The sequence below is a fragment of the Phyllostomus hastatus genome, unplaced genomic scaffold (assembly GCF_019186645.2).
Source record: "Phyllostomus hastatus isolate PE091 unplaced genomic scaffold, TTU_PhHast_1.1 phas_contig_38, whole genome shotgun sequence".
NCBI classification, from domain to species: domain Eukaryota; kingdom Metazoa; phylum Chordata; class Mammalia; order Chiroptera; family Phyllostomidae; genus Phyllostomus; species Phyllostomus hastatus.
This window is the reverse complement of record NW_025333869.1, coordinates 23,935,698-23,958,791: the sequence shown is the minus strand read 5'-3', so window position 1 is coordinate 23,958,791 and position 23,094 is coordinate 23,935,698. Positions and strand designations below refer to the sequence as shown.

Genomic DNA, 23,094 nt, shown 5'->3' with positions numbered 1-23,094 from the left:
GGAGGGAGAAAGAGAGAGAGAGAGAAACATTAATGTGTGGTTGCGGGGGGTCATGGCCTGCAACCCAGGCATGCACCCTGACTGGGAATCGAACCTGCCACACTGGTTCGCAGCCCGCGTTCAATCCACTGAGCTATGCCATCCAGGGTTCCTGTACATTTCTTTGCAACTTTCTAGGAACCTGTAATTATTTCAAAATAAAAAGCTAAGAAAAAAATTATATTAATATAGACTTAAACTCTTTCACATCATCCAAGACCTGCAGACATTTTTCAGTCATTGAAAAACAGGACTTCTGAGCCCTGGCTGGTGTAGCTCAGTGGATTGAGCGCAGGCTGTGAACCAGTGTCGCAGGTTCGATTCCCAGTCAGGGTACATGCCTGGGTTGCAGGCCATGACCCCCAGCAACCACACATTGATGTCTCTGTCTCTCTCTCGCTCTCTCGCTCTCTCTCTCTCTCTCTCTCTAAAAAAATAAATAAATAAAATTTTAAAAAAAGAAAAACAGGACTTCTGGCCGGGTAGGTCCTATAGCCAGGAGGCATAGCTAGACACACTGCCTCCTCGCACAACCAAAAGAGGGAATAACAACAAATTTAAAAATAAAAAACAACCAGAACTGACAGAAATCGAACTGTATGGATGTCTGACAACCAAGAAGTTAAAGAAGAAACATTTATCCAGACTGGTAGGAGGGGCGGAGACAGGCAGCTGGGCAGAGAGGATACTCAGGAAGGTGGCAGCTGGCTGACCGGGCAAGGTAGGGCTGGTGGACCAGGTGGTCCCATATTTGCATGCAGATAAACTGGGAGGAACAACTGGGGAGCATGACAAACAGCACAACCCAAGGTTCCAGCTCAACAACCCAAGGTTCCAGCTTGGGAAAGTAAAGCCTCAAAACTGCTAGTTGTAAAAACTTGTGGGGGTTGCAATAGAGGGAGAAATCCCAGCCTCACAAGAGAGTTCATTGTAGAGACCCACTGTGTCCTATTATGTACACAAACCGCCCACTTGGGAATCGGAATCAGAAGGGCCCAGTTTGTTTATGGGAAATGGGGGAAGTGACTGAAAGCCAGCTGAGAATCGAGCAAACAGCACTGTTTCAGCACAGCACTGCAAACAGCACAAACAGCACCTTGCGAACCCCTCACCCACATACAGAGTCACAACCAAGTGGGTAGCCCTGGCCTGGAGAATAGTAAAGCTCTACCCCTTACAACATAGCACATGTGCTAAGACAAAGAAATATGACCCAAATGAAAAAACAGATCAAAACTCCAGAAAAAGAACTAAGTGACAAGGAGATAGCCAACCTATCTGATGTGGAGTTCAAAACACTGGTAATCAGGATTCTCACAGAAATATGAGTATGGTCACAAAAATAGAGGAACAAGTGAAGGCTATGAAAAGTGCACTAAAGGAAAATGTGCAGGGAACCAACAGTGACAGGAAGGAAACCTCGACTCAAATAAATGATCTGGAATAGAAGGAAGAAATAAACATGCAACCATAACAGAATGAAAAAACAAGAATTTAAAAAATTAGTAAAGGCTTAGGAATCTCCTGGACAACTTTAAACTTCACAACATCCGAATCATAGGAGGGACAGAAGGAGAAGAGGAACAGCAAGAAATTGAAACTTATTTGAAAAAATAATGGAGAACTTCCTCAATCTGGCAAAAGAAATAAACTTCCAGGAAGTCCAGGAAGCTCAGAGAGTCCCAAAGAAGTTGGACACAAGGAGGAACACACCAAGACACATCATAATTACATTACCCAAGATTAAAGAGAAGGAGAGACTCTTAAAAGCAGCAAGAGAAAAGGAGACAGTTACCTACAAAGGAGTGCCCATAAGACTATTAGCTGATTTCTCCAAAGAAACCTTGAAGGCAGGAAGGGGCTAGAAGTATTCCAAATCATGAAAGGCAAGGATCTGCATCCAAGATTACTCTACCCAGCAAAGCTATCATTTAGAATGGAAGGGCACTTTAGATAAAGTGCTTCCCAGGTAAGGTGAAGCTAAAGAAGTTCATCATCACCAAGCCCTTATTACATGAATGTTATAGGGACTTGTGAAAGAAAAAGATCAACACTATGATCAATAAAATGACAACAAACCCACACCTATCAATACCTGAACCCCCCAAAACAAAAACAAAGACTAAGCAAAGAACTAAAACAGGAGCAGAATCACAGAAATGGAGATCACACGGAGGGTTATCAGTTGGGAGGGGGAGAGGGAGGATGGGGAAAAAGGTACAGGGAATAAGAAGCATAAATGGTAGGTACAAAAATAGACAGGGGGAGGTTAAGAATAGTATAGCAAATGGAGAAACCAAGGAACTCGTATGTATGACCCATGGACACGAACTAAGGGCAGGAGGTAGGGGGATGCTGGTGGGAGGGGTTGCAGTGCAGAGGGGAATAAAGGGGAGAAAAAATGGGACAATTTAATAGCATAATCAATAAAATATACTTGAAAAAAGAAAAAATATAGTTCAGCTTAGAAGATTAAAAAAGAAAAATAGAAAAAAAGACTAAAAATATATTTTTTGCTGGTCTACATAGAAAAATAATCTAAGATCATGAGATTAAGATAGTCAAGAGTGCCCTGGCTGGCGTAGCTCAGTGGATTGAGCACGGGCTGCGAACCAAAGTGTCGCAGGTTCGATTCCCAGTCAGGGCACATGCCTGGGTTGCAGGCCATGACCCCTAGCAACCGCACATTGATGTTTCTCTCTCTCTCCCTCTTTCTCCCTCCCTTCCCTATGTAAAAAATAAATAAATAAAATCTTTAAAAAAAAAAAGATACTCAAGAGTTATAACACAATATACAGACTGTATTTTCTTTCAAAAGAATATACCCTTATTTAAAAAGAGTAACAGATCAAGAAATTTATTAAAATACCCTGCATATTTTTGGAATTCATGTAATTACAATAAATCTTAAATTAAGATTTGGTAATGCCATACTTTATAGCTCAATATATTAAATCAAAAAGATTCAATATTTATTAATCTTAAGCAAGACTACTTGGGCAATAATAGCTTTTTGCAAGCTGCTTTTATATTATTCTCCAGTCTCTTCATATCTATTTTATGTTTTTTATCTTCCTGTCTCTCAAAATGTATTCTTGTAGTTTCTTCTATTTTATCAGCCAATTCACTTATTCATCTCACCTGTCTCTAGTGTGTTTTTAACTTACCCACTAAGTTTTAAATCCTAACAATTACTTTTTCAACTAGAACTTCTCTTTGTTTTTAAATGTGTTAAATCATTTTGAGAGCTTATTAAATTTTATCCTTTTATTTTTTTTTACATGTTATATAGTTATTTTATAGTCTGCATCTGACGATTCAAGTGTCTAACATCCTAGAGACATCTCAGTCTGTGGGTGGCTCTAGTCTCACCAATAGTGCCTTATTACCACTTAGTTATTTTTGAAAAAATTAGTTCATATTTAGCTGAACTTAATCTTTAACATACCCAAGGTGCTAGAATGAGGATGCTTCTCTTCAGGGAGCCAAGTACCAAGGACACTACTAAGGCTAACAACTTTAAATTAACGTCTCCTCTTCCAGGGTAGTACAAATTCAAACCTGAGCTCCATGTGAGGGCAGGCCCAGGCCTTCAGACTCCCTGCAGAAGCTGCCCATGGGCACCACACTCCAGCCAGGACAGTGAGACACAACTGTCCTGAAGGCTCCTGACTCAAAGCACATTGTCGTCAAAGCCATTCTGTCTTTCTTGGAAGGTGCAATCCTTTTGGAGATTGAGGTTTTACACAGGAGTCTCGGGTTCAATAACCTGCATTATGGCAGGTCCTCTCATAGAGCTAGCTCTTCACCCCCAAACTGCAGATTCCTGGAAATACATGCCACCAGCCTCAGTGTTTTCTGTCCCCCATTCACACTCTAATTTTAGTCTAGGTTTTCTTTGTTCAGTTTGCTTTTGATAATTTCCTGTTTCATCCAGGTTCATCAATGCACTTAAAAGCATTCTAAATTATTTTCTTGTGTATCTAGGTTTGTTTTTTACTGTTAAAAAGGTTTCACAGAGTACTTATTCCACCATCCTTCCATGAAATACAAACAGGCTATGAATTTTTAACACTAAAGAACAGAACTCCTACTGTTTTTACTTACCCGTGCAAAATCAAAATGGGGTTCATACTGTCCTCCCACTCCATAATTTGCTACCTGAAGGAGAGAAACAAAGATGAACAAAAACTATCAAGATTACTATTTAAAAATCTGTAAGCCCCATTTTGGCCTCTTACATTATCATGGTTAGGTACTTCCAGAGAAATAAGAAGCAAAGTTATTTTATTTTATTTTATTTTATTTTATCCTCGCCTGAGGATATGCTTAGAGAGAGGAAGGCAGAGAGGAAGGGGGAGGGACGGAGGAAGGTGGGGCAGGGGCTTGGAGGGAGGAGAGGCCGGAGTAGGATGGGGAGAGAAGGAAACATCAATGAGTCGCCTCCCATATGCACCCTGACTTGGAGAATGAACCCACAACCTAGTTATGTGCCCTGACTGGTTGAACCCACAACCTTTTAGTGTACACGATGACACTCCAAGCAACTGAGCCACCTGGCCAGGGTGAGAAGCAAAACACTTGAAATCAATGAGAGCTCCTAAGTAACCACAGATAAAAAGCATGGGTGGCTACTATATGCTATTTGAGAACCTTTGTTAATAGGCTTTTCTTTAGCAAGTGTTGGGATGCATGTTTTTCTCTAGTATATAACAAACTAAAATTTGAATTAGAATTTTAGAATTAAAATTTTCTAAAATGAGAATTATGAGATTTCTATGATTAATTTTCACTAAACATTTCCTTTTGGAATTTAAATCAAGGCATGTTTTCCAAACCTGAAAATGCTGGCAAACTCCCAATACCCTTTAACAAAATCCCTTTCCCACATTTTCCCCTACTAAAGTAAAAAAGGGAAGAAGTTAACACCAACTGAATTATTCCTGCTGGAGGGCTCTAACAACTTCAGTTGGCTATGACAATGTACTAGGGTGAAGTAGCAAAAAGAACTTAAGAAAAATATTTGGTCTGAGTTCAAGTTCTAGCTTTCTCAGTTACAGTATATGTAACCTCAATTTCCTTACTTATACAGTAAGAAAAATGACACCTTCTTTTACTCCCTCCTTCCATCACAATATGGTAAAATGCTGACAAAAATGAAAGAATCATGTAATTTAAAGAGTAATTTCGAGGATATGACATGAGAACATAATTTAAAGAGTGTTATCCACAGTAAAACCCAAGTTCTAGGTAAATTATTGTTACTCTGGATATTTTACTACTTTTAAAAAAAAATGCTCAACTGAGAATATGTTTATTGATATTAGAAAGAGAGGAGAGAGGGAGGGTGGAAGAGAATCATCAATTGGTTGCCTCCCATACATGCCCCAATGGGGAACTGAACCAGCAACCTAGGTATGTGCCCTGACAGCGAACTGAACCCACAATCTTTTGGTGTAGAGGACAATGTTCCAACCGAGCCACCTTGTCTTCTGTTATAGATAGATACCTTGAGTTGGATCAGCCTGTTAAAAAGGAATACATCAAGTAGCCTGAAAGAGCCTGTGAATGCTAAGCAGATGAAATAAATACAGATCAGGAAAGAAAAAGACACAGCAAAGACTTTCTAATAATCAGATAAGTACCAAGGAGAAAGAAAAAGACACAGCAAAGACTTTCTAATAATCAGATAAATACCAAGGAAGTTGTAGATTACCATGGATAAATACCAAGGAAGTTGTAGATTACCATGGAATGGCAACTTAATTAAGCAAATTTAAACATAGGCTGTCCTGCTTTGTCCAATTCCAAAATGTACAAATCTCAGATAACACGGTTTAGCTAACCATTAATACCAGAACCTGACAACAGTTGAAACTTCAGTTACCAGGGTACATTCATTTGGAGTAATGCATAAAGTACGAATGTTGCTGGTAGGTCTTCAGTCCACAGACTGCTAAGTCAGTAACAACTGCATATCAAGATCAATGACCAATCACCTCAGTTTGTTCCAAGTCTATCAGTGATTGGTCACTGCACCTCTATTACTCAGTTTGAATAACATACAGTATGAATAATGTACAGACAGCAAATCACATGGTTATGTTGCCACCTCTCTCCCAGTGAGAACCCATGTGATATTTATGAAAATGTATAATTGGAAGAGGGAATTGACCAATAAAGTATGACAGAAAAATGTAAAGGAATAATGCTTTAAATGAAATTCAAATCAAACTTAAATGGAGATATAGAAGAAATAGCTACATGAAATGCTTCCACTTTTGCTATTCAAAAAACTCTTACTTTGAAGATGGCTGCAGAGTAGATAGAAGCTACTCACCTCCTCCCAGAGCCAAGCCAGATTTACAGCTAAATTATAGACCAATCAACCTGAATAAGCAACTGAAGGCGAGCTGAACAGAAGTATTATAATCAAGGGTTTAAAGAAGTCACATAGAGACTGGTAGGAAGTGCAAAGATACAGAAAGGGCTGGCCCCTGCACCCACCTGTGGTTGTTGAGAATCTAGAAGGATATCTGGGCTGCAAAAGCCCCACCTGAGGAGTGTGGGATTTGAACCCCATGCCAGGATCCCCAACCTAGACCACCAGAACTGGGATGAGGAGCCTGCACAACATCTAGTTGTGAAAATCAGCTGGGACTCTTATCTGCCTGAAAGAGAAGGGAGTCTGCTAGAAACCCAGGTGCTCTCTTAAAGGGCCAGTGCATATAATCTTGCTCTTAGACACTTTACCTGGAGCTCAGATAGAGGGAAGGCAACTCAGGATATATAGGAGTCATAAAGAGAAGATCTGGGTGGCATGGCCCCAAGGAGAAATCTGTAGGGTCAGCTACTGAAGTCCCTGCACTAAGTCCCTATCCCATACCACCCTCAGGTGCCACCTTCCCAGGGTGACACACTCCTATTCTACAAGCACCAGCTGGGGAGTGCACTAGCCCAAACATCCAACTACTGGTGACACCACCCTGCCAAGCTCTAGTCTTACAGAAAGGTCTGCTGGGTGCACCCAACAGCAAACTTTGGGGGTGCTCTTTTTCTGGAGAAGCTCTTGGTGGAGACTCAGTTACTAAGCTGTGCAGCTCTGAAACAGGAGTCATTCTTCCCCCACTTGCACACTCACCTAGAGCCCCCACCACCTGATGATTCTCTTGGCCTGGCCTTCTGACTCCCAGTGGCCCTGCCCTACTGAGCTCAGTCCCACAGGGAGGTTCCTGTCCAGGACTCAAGATGGGCACTGGGTTGTGCAGCTATGGTGCAGGGGGCCATTCTTATCCGCGACCCCTGTAAGCTCAACTGGCACCATTCCCCTAACAGAAGACTCATTTGACCAGTCCTTCTCACTCCCGGGGGCTCCACCAAGTTCAGCTCCAGAAGCAGCTGAGCTTGCTTCTGCAAAGGGGCTAGCTGGCTGCACTGTTTCCTGAACCTGTGGTGTGCTCCTCCTGGAGGAGCTAGGGTTAGTGACTATGGCAGAGACTAAATGGTATGGTTTGGAGTAGGGGCCATTTTCCCACCATTAAGTGCCTGGCTGTGCTGTCCCCAAGCAGGAGACCCACTAGCCCTGTCCCCCCAACTCCAGTCACCCTGCCCTATCGAGCCTGCACCTTGTGGAAGAGTCTGTGGGTGGCAGCCAGCCAGGGTCCATTCTACATACTTCTTCAAAAGGCTCTCAAGGAAGACTAGGCAGCCTCAGAGGGTGGCAAAGTGGCTGACCAGTAGATGTTGACCTTAAGGTGCCTTGGATCTTTTACTGGTCTGACCCCAACTCAGAGCTGGAGGAAGCCAACTCTTGTATGCAACTTAGCCCTTCCCCCATAGACCTAGGCCCAGAAGAGGCAGCTACAAACAGCAAATTGCATGGTAGCTCCAGGCAGGTAGCCCAAGCAGCATCTGACATCAACCTGCAGTGGAACTCTGCCCAAGTGGACCCAGAACAGACACAACCAGGGGTGAGCTTTAGACCACACTAGAGTTCACCCAACTAGCCACACAATCCACACATCCAAAGACAGTTCCTGGGAGGCACCAGACCCTGCTGGGAACAACTCTACCTCAGGGGACAGCCCCTGCATAGCAGTTCATACACTGTGACTGAGGTCTATCCTTACAGTCAAGTCAACAACATTCAAGACTCAACTACAACAGGATGGCACATATAACCCACACAAAAGATATTCCTGCAGCACCTAGCTCAGGGGATCTGGAAGACTGAGTCACTGAGTCCCACAAGACACCTACAACATAAAACCACTAAAACAAGTTTGAAAGTTATAGCAGATCTACCTACTATACAAACACAAAAAGGCAGACAAAACGGGGAGACAAAGAAATGTGCCCCAAATAAAACAAGCAAATCCCCAGAAAAAGAATTAAATGAAACGGAAGCAAACAAAATACCAGACGCAGAATTTAAAACAATGATTATAGGATGCTCAAGGACCTAAGGCAAAGAGTGGATGATAGTGAGGACTTGAAAACAAAGAGACAGTAAGCATTAAAAAAGACATAGGAACCATAAAAAAGAACGAGTCAGAATTGAAAAATACAATATCTGAAATGAAGAATACACTAGACGGAATCAACAGCAGGTTATGACGCAGAGGATCAAATCAGTGATTTAGAGAACAAGATAACAGGAATCACCCAAGCAAAGCAATGAAAAGAAAAAAGAATTTTAAAAAATTAAGTATGAGAGACCTCCAGGATATTATCAAGCATAATTCATGTGCATCATAGTGGTACCAGAAGAAGAGAGACAGCAAGGGATCAAGAACCTGTTTGAAGAAATAATGACTAAAAACATCCCTAACCAGGTGAAGGAAAAGACACTCAAGTCCAGGAAGCACAGGAAGTCCCAAACAAAATGAACTCAAGCAGGCCCACACCAAGACACATCATAATTAAAATGTCAAAGGTTAAAGACAAAGAGAGAATCCTAAAAGCAGCAAGAGAAAAGCAGTAGTTACCTACAAGAGAGCTCCTGTAAGACTGCCAGCTGATTTCTCAACAGAAACATTCCAGGCCAGAAGGGAGGAGCAAGAAATATTCAAAGTGATAAAAAGCAAGGACCTACAACCAAGATTATACTACCCAGAAAGGCTATCATTTAGAATTGAAGGATAGATAAAGAGCTTCCCAGACAAAAAAAAGCTAAATGAGTTCATCACCACCAATCCAGTATTATAAGAAATGTTAAAGGATTTTCTTTAAGAAAAAGGAAAAACGTAAAAAATATGAATAATATAATGGTAATAAATACATATCTATCATCCGCATGTTCACTGCAGCATTATTTACCATAGCCAAGATATGGACCCAACCTAAGTGTCCATCAAGAGATGACTGCATAAAGAAGTGGTGCATATGTACAACAGAATATATGACTCAGCCATAAAAAAGAATGAAATCTTCCTTCTGCAACAACATGAATGGACCAGAGGGTATCATGTTGAGTAAAATATGTCAGACAGAGAAAGACAACAGCCATATCATTTCATTCAAATGTGCAATCTAAAAGAGAAGATAAACACAGCAGAACAGAAAACAGACTCCTAGATACAGAGAACATTTTGATGGCTGCCAGATGGGAGGCGGATTAGGGAGGTAAGTGGAAAAGGTGAAGGGATTAAGAAGTACAAATTGGTAGCTACAGAATAGTCATGGGGATGTAAAGTACAGCATAGGAAACATAGCCAATAATATTGTATGTATGGTGTCAGATGGGTACTAGATTTATCAGGGTGTTCACTTCATAAGTTATATAAGTGTCTAATCACTGGGTTGTACACCTGAAGCTAATGTAATACTGTATGTAAACTGTAATTAAAAAGTAAAAAACTATTAAAAAGAAAAAAAGTTTTAAAAAACTATATGGAGGTGACCTGGCTGGGTGGCTCAGTTGGTTGGAGTGTCATCCCATACACCAAAAGGATGTGGGTTCGATCTCCAGTGAGGGCACAGACCCAGGGTGCAGGTCTGAGCCCAGTCAGGGCACTCACGAGAGGCAACTGATTGATGTTTTCCTCTGTCTCTCACTCCCTACCCCTTCATCTCTCGCTAAAATCAATGAACATATCCTTGGGTGAGGATTTTAAAAAATAACTAAATTGAAGAAAAAAACATTTGGGATTCACTGGAAGAGGTCAAAATTGCAACATTAACAGCAGTTTGGAAGAAGCTGATTGCAACCCTCATGGATGACTTTAATGCATTCAAGACTCCAGTGGAGGAAGTTACTGCAGATGTGGTGGACAAAGCATGGGAACTAGAATTACTAGCACCTGGAGATGTGACTAAATTGCTGCGATCTGATGATAATAAGATACTGCAATCTTAGGAGTCGCTTCTCATAGATGAGCAAAGAAAGGGGTTTCTTCAGATGGAACGTACTCCTAGTAAAGATGCTATGAAGATTGTTGAAGTGACAACAAAGGATTTAGAATATTACAAATACTTAGCTGATCAAGCCAAGGCAGGGTCTGAGAAGACAGATTCCAATTTTGAAAGAAGTTCCACTACGGTTAAAATGCTATCAAACACCACTGCATGCTACAGAGAAATCATTCATGAATGGAAGAATCTATAACGTGGCAATCTTCACTATCTTATTTTAAGAAACTGCCATAGCAACCACTGACCTGGTCAGTTAGCAGCCATTAGCAATCAGGCAAGACCCTCCAACAACCAACAAAAAGACAGATGAAGGCTCAGATGAGTGAACATTTTCTAGCAATAAAGTATTTTTAAATTAAGGAATGTTCACTGCTTTTTTAGACATAATGCTACTGCACACTTAACTGTCTACAGTATAGTGTAAGCATAACTTTTATATGCACTGGGAAACCAAAAACCTGGTGTGAGGTCACTCTATTGTGATATTTGCCTTATGCTGTGATCTGAAACCAAAACCACAACATCTGCAAGGTATGACTGCACTTTAAGTAGGTGAGGTTTCTTCCTGGCATGATGAAAATGTTCTGGAATTAGATGGTATTGGTGGTTACACAACTATGGGAATATAATAAAACCAGGGTAAATTTTATGGTATATGAATTATATCTCAATAGAAAAGATTAAATACATATATACACATATTTTTTTTAAAGAACTGCCTTGGTTACCACCTAACAGCCCTAGGAGTGGAAAAAAAGAAAATATTATAGTGTACTTAATAAATATTAGTGTCACATTATTTCACTTCCTTATAAATTTATACTCAACAGTAAGAGTTTTTAATGTTTTGAAAAGTTTTAACACAGAACAATTATAATGTTCTCACTGATTATTAATGTTCTCACTGATTTGCTGGGTTCAGCGTAACTATTCACTCCTACAGTCCCAGCCTGTCATGCCAACTGAGTGCTGCCTGTGTAGTGTCAGGAAATCTCATCTGAGGCATTTTTTTCAATAAGTATAAAGATAACTTAAGGATAATGTGATAGTATATAACTCAAGGATAATATAATTACCCACCTGTAATTCCTCTGCCGTGGAAACATCCAATCCTGTCAGGTCTTGTATTCTCATATTAATTCGAGACACCACAGGGTTTTCATAACCAGAGAGCCAGGCACTAAGAACAAGAAGAAAATACTAGTTTTACTGATGTTTCAATACATGAACACAACAGCTGTCATTTAAAAAGCTATTACATATGGGACAATAAGCCTTTAGGCATTTAGTTGATTTGCTTGTCTAATATGATTTTTACTAATGAATGTTGAAATTTCAAAAAGATGTTACATTTTACAGTTAGAAGTTAGAAAGGAAAAAATGATCTCTTTTATTGTAGTTTCTATGAAAATAGTTGGGTTAATGTAAGAAGGCTATATAGGGCTATCTACAGTGAGATTTTTTTAATTCTGGAAAAATCCATACCAAACTTGACATAATTGTTCTTTCTAGGTTAGGTAGAGGAACTGACTGGGGTGGGTCATAAGGTTTTGGGCCTGATTTATATAATACTAACATAAGAAAAAAATACTCTTGTATTACTTGCATAAATAATTTTTGAGCACCCAAATGCACCCAGTAAGATGGGTGTAGAGAAAAAGATGGACAATGACAAGGGTCAGCAAGGAAGTGAAGACACTGGACCCTCATAGCTGCTGGCAGAATGGCAATGTGGTGCATCCACTCTGAACAGCTGGACAACTCAAGCTGCTCAACACTGAGGTACCACCAGACTCAGCAAATGCACTCCTTGGGACAGACCCAAGAGAGATTACAAAAACTTGTACACAAATGTTCACAGCAGCATTATTAATGGCCAAAAAGTGAAAATAACCCAAATTTCCACCAACTGATGAATAGATACATAAAATACAGTATAACCAGGCTCTGGATTATTATGCCTTGAAAGGGAATAAAGTATTGATGCTGCTAACATGGAAGAACCTGGAAAGCATCATGTTAAGTAGGATAAGCCAGATACAAAAGGCAACACATTATGATTCCATTTACGTGAACTGTCCAAAGTAGACAAATTGATAGCTACGTAAAGTAGATTAGTGGTTGCCAGGGAAAGAGGGATTGGGGGGACTCCTAATGGGCACAGGATTTCTTTTTGGGAGTGATGACAATGTTCTGGAATTAGATAAGGGCTGCACAATAAAAAAGGCTAAAAACCATTGAATTGAACACTTTGAAAGGGTAAATTTTATGGTATGGAAACCATAGCTCAATAAAATAAAGATACTCCCCAAATTCAAGTATCTCCTTTACATGTACTCTTTCCCAGTCTATTAGTCTTGTTCTTTCTTCACCTCTCCTTTCATCAAACTTTGACTTCATGACCCACAATTTTAGCAACATTCCTGCTGAGAGCTTCAATCCTACTATCTGGTAAAAATACAATCCTGAATGGATTTTTTCCCTCTAAACTTAAAACCCACGTCACAAAACCCTATTGAAGAAAGTCGTGAAACAGAGTGGACATGCTCCAGTAGAAATAAATGTACACCAACCTCAAATGGGCCCTTCCTCCTACTCCCTCCTATACCCTGAACTCCACCCCACCTCAGTCTCCCCCTTCATTCAGTAGGTAACATATCTCCTATCTCACACAGAAAATGGAAACCATACAATCTACCTACATTTACATCTATCTGTTCCTTTTCATTCATTCTAGTGCCTTCATTCCAGTTCCCAGGAATTTCTCTCCATTATCTAAGGCTAACCCCCTGCCTTAGTTTCTATTATCTCTGCCATTTTAGGAACCATAAATCACTGATTAGCACTTCTACTATATAATCAACTTCGGTTCTCAATAATTCCTCCCATAGCTTTAAACTGAGCTTAAGTCTGTCCCATTAAATAAATACAAATTTAAAAGTTTTCTCAACTCTCCATCTCCCTCCAACTACCAACCTTTCTCTTCCCTCTTCAAGTCAACTTCTCCACAGGCTCATTTCTCAATGCATTCCATCAAAACTTTTGTTAATATCACCCATTACCCTACTGTGCTACTAAATCTTACAAGATTTTCTAATTCTCATTGTATGTGCTCTTTTAAGTAACATATCCAAATGTTCATCCATCCTAAAACTCTCCTCCTCACTCATTCATTCCCCAGATATCCCTTCAGTCTGTTTGGCTGCTCCGTCCTGGGTTCCCTTATAGCTTCTGCCACTACCCTCTGCCTCTCTCCCGGTGCCCCAGCAACACTTCAAGGACTTTTCCTATAGCCCTAAGGCTAGTACACATGCTCTTCTCTTGGCCCGGAATGTTCCTCTTTTTCAAAGTGAAGCCTTTGGATTATCACTTCGGTCATCTCTTCTTCCCTGCCTCTTCCTCTTGCCAGACTAGATAAGAGCTTTTTTTCTTTGGGGGGGGGGGGGGGGTGCAGGGGGATGGTGGGGGGTAGAGGAAGGAGGAGGAAGTTTTTTATTTTTTTCACTAATTATAACATGAAAATGACATGACATGTTATTAAAAGTTAAACCAGGACAAATAATACTGCTGTAAAATTTACATTTCTCACATCCATTTCAGAAGAAAATATATTAGGATTCTTTTTCATGAGCTGATTTCAGGAACATTTTCTCAAACTGTGCTGAGAAGTAGTCAGAAAGGCAACTAAAATAATAATAACTGCCAGGATTAAGACTATCTTATGAAACATTAAAAACCACATCTGGTTTTTAGCTGTTATATGAATGCACCTTTCTCATTGGTAAGACAATTGTTCACTGTGCCACAATGATTACCAAGTTCCTTCTTAAGTAACAGATACTCAATTGAGCTCAAGACAGTGAGTTTTCTAATTTTGCCCTCTTTTGGAGCACAAGCAAATCTTTGTCTTTTGTATATATGTAGGAAAATGTTGTAAAATGCAGCTGTTATAATCTACTAAATTTCCCCTCACAATTAAACAGTGGCAATTAATTATGATTAGGAATATACCTTTGTAATACTTTCAGCTTTTGAAATAGCAAGGCTTCTAAATCACTTCTCAAAACTAGCTTTCCATTTTGGTACATAATTGATAACATTACACATTTGATTTGTATTTCACAATTTCTTCTATTGACTACTATACCCTTAATAAGGGTTAGTGATTTCAAACAATTTTTACATATTCTAGATGTGAGGTTTCATTTCATTGAACTGAGTTTTTCTTCACTCATATACTTATAAGAGGTAATTTGAGCACAAATATATGTGTATACATATTATTAAAGTAAGTTACTTTTACCACGAAAAAACTAGACTACAGAGCCAATGACAAGAAACAATTTATGTTCCTTAGAAATCCTTTTCTAGGTTGAGGAGGTTAAGTATTATTTGTTGAAAAAATTGATGAGGCTACAGTCTTTTTATCATCTGTTAATCCCACATTGCCACGTGTTACCACCTATACCATGTCCACTCAGTAGCACTAGTCTCTTAGAGCAATGTGTATCAGAAACAGATGATGACTTTAGCACCCAATGCTATTTGAATCTTTCAATAACTGTTTCTCCCTCTACTTTGTGCCCAATCTTGGTATCAAAGTAAGTATCAACAAAGCTGAAGAATCCAAACCTTCATTCCAACTTCCCTGCATTTCCTAACTACTGAGACTACATCTTCAGAGAATGCTGCCCTCCCTGTGTAGCCCTGCTGTTGTTTTAGTACCATGGTCCTTCAGTCTAGAAACACCTGCCAGCACATGTCATCCACCCCATTCCCAGATGCTACAGGGTTCAGAATATCCCATTCCAGTGGGAATCTTCTTCAGCCTATTTCCTCAAAAGACTGAGGTCTTGTTGGCACTCTGCTTCTTTAAGAAGTGTCTTTGCCTGCATATACACCTAACATTTTCTTCAATGGAATAAAATAAAATGTTCTTCATACCTTTGATACCTAACAGGATCATAGTGACTCTGGTAGGCTCCTGCTAGATGCTATGGGAATCACTCTAGTGATTGGGAGGATAGAGAATGGTGGCCACTGTACCCCTAGAACAATCCTGGGCTTCTAACAGCCCCCCATGAATCTCAGAGCTGGCAACTGCCTGCAGTCTGAAGCACTTCAGGAAGAGGCTACCTTCACGCACCTGAAAATAGAGCAGGCAGCTGCCCTTGATGTTTTTATAGTTCTATATCATCCTTCCCTTTAAACATTTACCACAGTAATTACACATTAATTTGTTATTTCATTAAGGTAAGATGTCTTCATTTAACTACTAGTTCCAAATACATATAAATTCTGCCTGGTTTTGCTCATCACTATATCTGCAGAACCTATTACAGTGCCTGGCACACAGGAGATGCTCAATGAATATTTGCTAAATGAATGCATCTTAGAACTTATCTAAGATTTACTCTACCATAATTATTCGTCTGGTGGTCTCTTGCAAATTTATAGGAACTGGCTGAGTAGAATTCCTCAGTGTAGCAGAAATAGGAAGGATCCAAGAATTTTACTGTTACAAAGGATATAGCTGATAAATACACTAAAAATTTATTTCTCCCAAAATCTCACTCAGTTTCTCAGGTAGTAAGGAAGTATATAGAACTAATGTAGTATGTTGAACTAACACAGTAGGACAATGTACATATTTTTTCTGCCTGTCAATAATTTGATCGGTTTTTGAACTTTATAAGCAACTAACTACTGACATGATTTTTATAGATAACTGGCAAGTGTTGTAATAAAGTTTCACATTAAATACATCTTGACAAGACAACTTTCCCTACTTCATCCTGGAACCTAACACCTTAAGAGAACCTGCCTTCTACTTCTGGTATATTCAACCTCCTTCCCTGCTACCACCAGTATTTAAGCAGCTATTCTTATCTTTTCTCTTGCACTTTGGTAAAAGCACTGTTCTTCAGTCTCACAGAGGTTGGATCTTCTATCTATGCTTTTGAATCCACACTTTCTAATTCCATAGGCCTCATTTCAGCAGTTATTGCTTCCCTTATTATAGTTAACCTTTTCCTTGACTACGATTGCTTACTCTTCAACCTGAAGTCCCCTGCTACCAAGGAAAACACCTTCCCTTTGCCACTTAGCAATGACCATTTCAGTCTTTCATGTTATACTTTTAAAATTGCAAATGTATGAAATGTTTGTTATATTTGACAAATGGTCCTGGGACACTGGATTAGCACATTCAAAAGAAAGAAGTAGAACCTGTAACTCTCACCATATAAAAAAATAACTAAAAAGGGATTAAAGACCTAAATGTAAGAGCTAAAATTATAGAACTCTTAGAAACATAGGAGTATATCTTTGTGATCTTAAACCGTGGTTTAGCAGTAATATCAAAAGTACAAGCAATAATAATAAGCTGGACATCATAATAAAAAACCAAACTTGCGCTTCAAAGGGTACCATCCAGTAAGTGAAAAGACAACTCACAGAATGGAAGAAAATGTCTGCAAATCTAAACTATATAAAGAACTACTGCAATTCAATAAAAGATCATTTAAAAATAGGTAAGGGATCTGAATACACAGTTGTCCAAAGAAAATATGCAAATTTCCACTAAGCACATAAAATAGATGCACAATATCGTTAGCCACCCAGCAAATGCAAACCAAGACCACAGTGAGATACAGTGTAATACCCACTAGGACAGCTGTAATCAAGCAGATGCAATCACAAGTAGTGAGGACATACAGAGATTGGACCCTCCCACCCCACGACATTACTAGTGGAAATATAATATGATGCTGCTACTTTGGAAATGTTTGGCAGTTTCTCCAATGTTTAAACACAAAGTTACTACATGACCTAGCAATTTCACTCCTAGGTATACACAAAGGAGAAATTTAAACTTATGTTCACACAAAAACCTATACATTAATGTTCAGAGCAGCATTACTTGTAATAGCCAAAAAGTAGAAATAATCCGGTCTATCAATAGATGAATAAGATAGATAAAATGTGGTATATCCATACAATGGAATATTTGTTCAGCCATGAAAAAGAATGAACTACTGATACTTCAACATGAATGAACCTTGAAAACACTATGTTAAGTGAAAGAACCCAGATACAAAAGACCATATATCATATGATTCCATTTCTAGGAAACATCCAGAAGAGATGAATCCATAAAGACAGAAAGGATATTAGTGGTTGCCTAGGGCTGAGTGGGAGAAGACTGAGGATTGGGTGGTTACAGCAAAAAAGTGCAGAATTTCTCTTCGGGATAATGAAAATGTCCTTTGGGTTAAAAATTGATTGTACTGATGGATGCACAATTCTCTGAATATATCTAAAGCCAGTGAATGGTACACTTTAAATGAATAAACTGGATGGCATATGTGTATCTCAATAAAACTGTTTAAAAAGAAATAGCCTGGACAATGAGGGGGATGATTGACTGTGGGAGTGGGGGGAACGGGGTAGGGGACAGCAATGGGGGAAAAGGCAGGACAACTGTAACTGAACAACAATAAAAAAAGAAATACAAAACTTTCAAACAATACAAAAATATATGAAGTCCCTTTCCTAGTCCCATTCCTTACAGGTAAACACTATTAACAAAAAGTTATATAGTATCTCAACATTTTCCCTCTGTATAAACAGAGAGAGAATTAAAGAACAAACGAACAAACAAAAAAACAGGAATCCACGCACCTTCCAATCTCCCACCACAATATACACATACACCTTCCCCCCTGAAAATAGTTCTGACATCTTTTCAGGTCAATACATATAGCACTGCCTCATTTAAAACAATTATCATGGTGAAAAAGCATGTAACATGTAATTAACCGTCTTAACCACCTTTTAAAAATATGGTAAAATACAGAGGACAGTATCTACTATTCTAACCATTTTCTAAGTGTACAATTCAGTGGCACTAAGTACAACCACAAATTGTGCAACCATTCCCCACTGTTTCCAGCTAGACACAATGCCCTCAAGGTCCACCCATGTTGTAACATAGTATCAGAATTTCATTCCTTTTTAAGGCTAAACAGTATTCCACTGCAGGTATATATGACATCTTGTTTATTCATTCATCCATCAGAGGACACTTGAGTTGCTTCCACCTTTTGGCTGTTGTGAGTAATGCTGCTGTGAACATGGGTGTACAAGTATCTGAGTCCCACCTTTCCATTCTTTTGGGTACAGACCCTGTAGAAGTGGAATTTCGGGATCATATATATGATAATCCTATGTTTAACTTTTTGAGGAACTGCCAGACTATTTTCCACAGCATCTGTACCACATTACATTCTCAGTCCTCATTGTTTTTTAAACTACTGTTTTTCTTTTTAAAATAAAAATGCATTTAATTCCAAAATGACCATGAAGGTCTATCAATAAAGCACTGGTTAAATGAGGTTATTTCTTTTTCTCTATTACAAACAATACTGTAACAAAAATTTCTGTGCATCTTTGTACTCTTGTGGGAATATCTCTGTAGGATAATTATTAGATGTGGAACTGCTTGATGACTTTCACATTTTAATGCTGACCTCCAATAAAACCTACAGATTTATACTCCCACAAACTGTTTATGAGAGTGCCCATTTCATAAAATACTTGCCAGTATCAATTTTTTTCATCTTTGCCAATCTTCGAGGCAAAAATATTTCAATTGTTTAAATTTTTAAAAAAGATTTAATTGGCACTTATTATATTATAAATGATCTCAATGGAAGGTTTGAAGTTTGGCAGTTAAAGTAATTAATAACTGCAGGTTAAAAACACTATTATCTTAATTGTGGTTCTGTTATAGTCACTAGAAAAGAAAATTAATTCTACCGATACATGGGAAGTTACTTCATTTGACTTTCATGCGAAAACCCCTTCAAAATATAATAATCTTCTTAGCTAATAAACTCCATTCATTTAAAACACTTTATTCATCTGGGTCCCACCTTTAAACCATTACTGCTAATCTGTCTTCAACATTATTGAAGACTTATCAGATAGTCTAAAAAAATTAGCTCTGAATTTACACTGTTACAACCTTGCTAAAAACTCAGTGGACACAATGATATTGTGATATATGTTAACTATCTATTTTTTCAGGATCTGGAATTCTTTTTCCTGCATTAAATTAAACAATCAGAAATCAGGGTTGTTCTAGTACTCAGTGGTTTGCGTTTTGTTTTTTTTTTAAACATTTTACTGATTTACTTTTAGAGAGAGGGAAAGGAAGGGATAGATAGAAAGAGAGAGAAACATTGTGATGTGTAAGAAAAACACCGACCAGTTGCCTCTCACAGGCCCCCAACTGGAGACCTGGCCAGCAACCCAGGCACGTGCCCTGATTGGGAATCCAACCTCAACCTTTCAGTTCCAAGGCCAGTGCTCAATCCACTGAGCCACACCAGCCAGGGCTATTCTTTCAATATATGATATCTGGTGCACATAACTGAATGCTTACCTTTCAAAACTAAAATTCCATTCCTCTGATTTAGCCAGAATTATTAGCTCCTCCATTAACTAGCTCTAGTAAGTTTTTAGGGCTTTTTTAATATTGGCAAAGACAGAGATGACTTGCCAAAAGTTCAGAGCCAATAAAGTAAATAAAAACTTTTTGTTTTTTAAACAGTAATGGATTTCCACACATACTTTTGCCCAAAGAAGATTCTATTTGCTAGAACACTAAAACATATTTTTCCTTCCCCAGAAAATGATGTAATTAGAAATTTCTCAAAATACAGATATTTGAAATTACCTTCTGACCCTTTCAAATATAGATGTTTCCAGAGCAAAAGAGTTACATTAATTAATTCAATACACATAAATTCTGCCCTGGCTGGTGTGGTTTGGTAGATTGAGCACTGGCCTGCAAACCAAAGGGTCACTGGTTCAATTCCCAATCAGGGCACATGCCTGGGCTGGATGTGAGATGCAACCACACAGTGATGCGCTCTCCCTCTCTTTCTTTCTGTCTAAAAATAAATAAATAAAATCTTTAAAAAATACACAAATTCTTTCTTCTATTCTGCATTTGAGATGCCTATTTCAGAGGTATAATATATGAAAAAAACATAAAATACTCATTTATTTCACTTGTAGGAATCTTCAAAATTCATATTTACAGTGATGGGTAGAAAATATCCCAACATAACTATAAATCCTGAAGATAGTAAAAACTTTTTCTTTGTTACAATGTTAAATGTATTGGACATTTTATGGAGTAAATTCCTCTTTAACAATTAAAACCCTCTCTTTCAACATACATTTTTAAAAGGGCTGCTGAACAATTTTCCAAAGAGTAAAGATGAAAATCACTTGCTATGCAACTCCTTTTTTTACTAGGTCATCTTGGACACACACACACACACACATTTTGTATACTTTGCCAAGACTGGGTGAATTTATTCTGGTGTTACTCCGTCTTCTAATACTTCTCACGCTAACCTATTACATGTTTTCTGCTGCCATATGTAATATAAAGTACAGCTGTACCTTTCTCAAAAATCTAATAAAATTGTTCCTCAAACTATACAATTAGAATATTTAAAAAGTAAGTTCAAAATGTTTAGAAATATTTAGTTCTTAAAGAAAAATATTTGTAGGTCACCTTCCCCAAAATAATTTATTTTTAATTATGGGAGGGAGGTGGGAAGGGCTGGGTGGGTGGGCTGGGATGGGAGTAAAAGATAGAAAATTGTGCTTGAACAACAATTAAAATAAAATTAAGAAAAAAATTATTTTTAATTGTTGGTAAGAATCCAGTGACTCTGTGGGCTGGATATTTCTTCAAAAGGTCTATTGTACATATAAAAATTTTCCAAAAATGACTTTCCAAACACTAGGCTCATGAAATTTTGTTTTACACATTTCTTAAAAGTATCCAAATCTGGGTAATTTGGATGCTTATAAGCCTCATGATAGCAAAAATGCCTAAAAATCTTGCAATGATCTCTGATAAAATATATAATGGCTGAAGTTTTTTCCCAGTAACAAATAATAGGTTAGTTTTTTAGACATAAAAGAGGTCCTGTAATAAAATGGAAAATGAGCTTAAGCTTAACTTAAAATTAGCTAATTACAATGCACAATACAAATTAGTTTCTGCAAATCCTTACCATCTGTTAGTGTTCCTGAATCAAAATCATACTACAGAAACTTCTAACTATGTCTTCTAACTGAAGTAAGAAGGAAGCTAGTGGTATAGGGCAGACAGTTAAAAATCCAAGATGTGTTTTTGGGGATGATGAAGGTTAACACATGAAGAACAGACAGCTTTGTCCAAAAAGAATAAGTAAACACACCAGCACAATCTGTCCAGCCTCCATAGCACCTTTGCTATGACGTACCACAGTAATATCCCATTTTTTTTATTGGAGTATCTCCTAAAACAGTTTTTAAAATCTATGTACTCCTTTGCACAACTCTCTAGTTAACAACTAAAATTTTTTTAATGTAATAGTTTCAACAGATTTACTTCTGTCATACTGAAAATAGTGGTAATTTCTGAAAAATTACTTTTTAATGTATCCACTGGACTCTAAATACCATAATGATTTGATGCCCATTATCATCTACTTTAAAAAATGCATGAATAAAGTGTTTTTAATACTTAACAATTTTACACCATTCTTTTTTCCCCTTGGACTTTCATTTTCATTCTATTCTTACCCTAGAACAATGGTTCTCCATGGGGTTGGAGACACAGAGAGTCCTTGGGAATGGTGGTGAAGATTTTGCCTACAAGGGGACATTTGGAAATGTCTGGAGATATTTTTGATTGTCACAACCAGGGCACAGGGTGCTAGTGGCATCCAGTGAGTGTGAGAGATACTGCTAAACATCCTACAAAGCTTAGGACAGCCCCTGACAGCAAAGAATTATCTGATCCAAATTGTCAATGGTGCTGAGGCTGAGAAGCCCTGTCCTAGAGTGATTTATTTCTATGCCTAGTCTTTTTAAAAAATCATATTATATTTCTCTACAACAAAAATAACTATAGAAATTTATAAAATGTAAATTTCCTGTAATATTAACACATAAGTGTTAATGTCTTTGGAATGACTTATTACAATAATCAGTAATACAGTTAATCTAAATAACATGATTAAACAATCATTATCAAATATAAAAAGTGAAAATATATTAAAATGTTCCTATTGAGATGGATGGGGCTTATTTTTGTTGCTGTCAATTAGATATTATATTTGTGAATAAATATCACTTGTTGCTAGAATGAGACTGAATTCAGCTCAAAGATCATTCTATTTTCACTTTTATGGTAGCTAAGAAACCTTCTACACATAAATAAGTAAGTAGAAAAGGAGTTCTGTTGGAACAATGTCACTTGTTCTGTGAGCTCCTTCCACCTTATATACATAAATTAGTTTTCTCTTATTAAAAATTATTTCAGTGATCCAGGCTTGAGTAGATTCTCTTTAAACATTGTGAAAGTCAAATAATTTAAAGCCAACTGACTTGCAAAAGATTTGCTATATAATCTTTGAAGACATTTACCTTCTTAATACCTACAGCTGCTGGGTGACCCAGAGATTTTTTAAACCCCTGCTTTAGCCTTGTTCTACGAAGAGTCTTTGGGAACTCCTCGTCAATATGAGAATACAACTTCACTTAGCCGGTACAGTTTGGGGAGTCACA

General features: G+C 38.1%; 1 protein-coding gene across 3 annotated transcripts in view; it reads right to left on the bottom strand.

The window, feature by feature from the left end:
- The window catches only part of P4HA1 (prolyl 4-hydroxylase subunit alpha 1), an 88,942-nt gene that overhangs the window by 7,228 nt on the left and 58,620 nt on the right, over positions 1–23,094 (bottom strand). For all 3 annotated transcript variants that reach the window (XM_045842310.1, XM_045842309.1, XM_045842311.1), the window contains 2 exons: positions 11,533–11,632; positions 4,147–4,200 (listed from right to left, as the gene is read on the bottom strand). In XM_045842310.1, the coding sequence (XP_045698266.1) occupies positions 4,147–4,200; positions 11,533–11,632 (154 nt within the window). The remainder of the gene's footprint in view (positions 1–4,146; positions 4,201–11,532; positions 11,633–23,094) is intronic.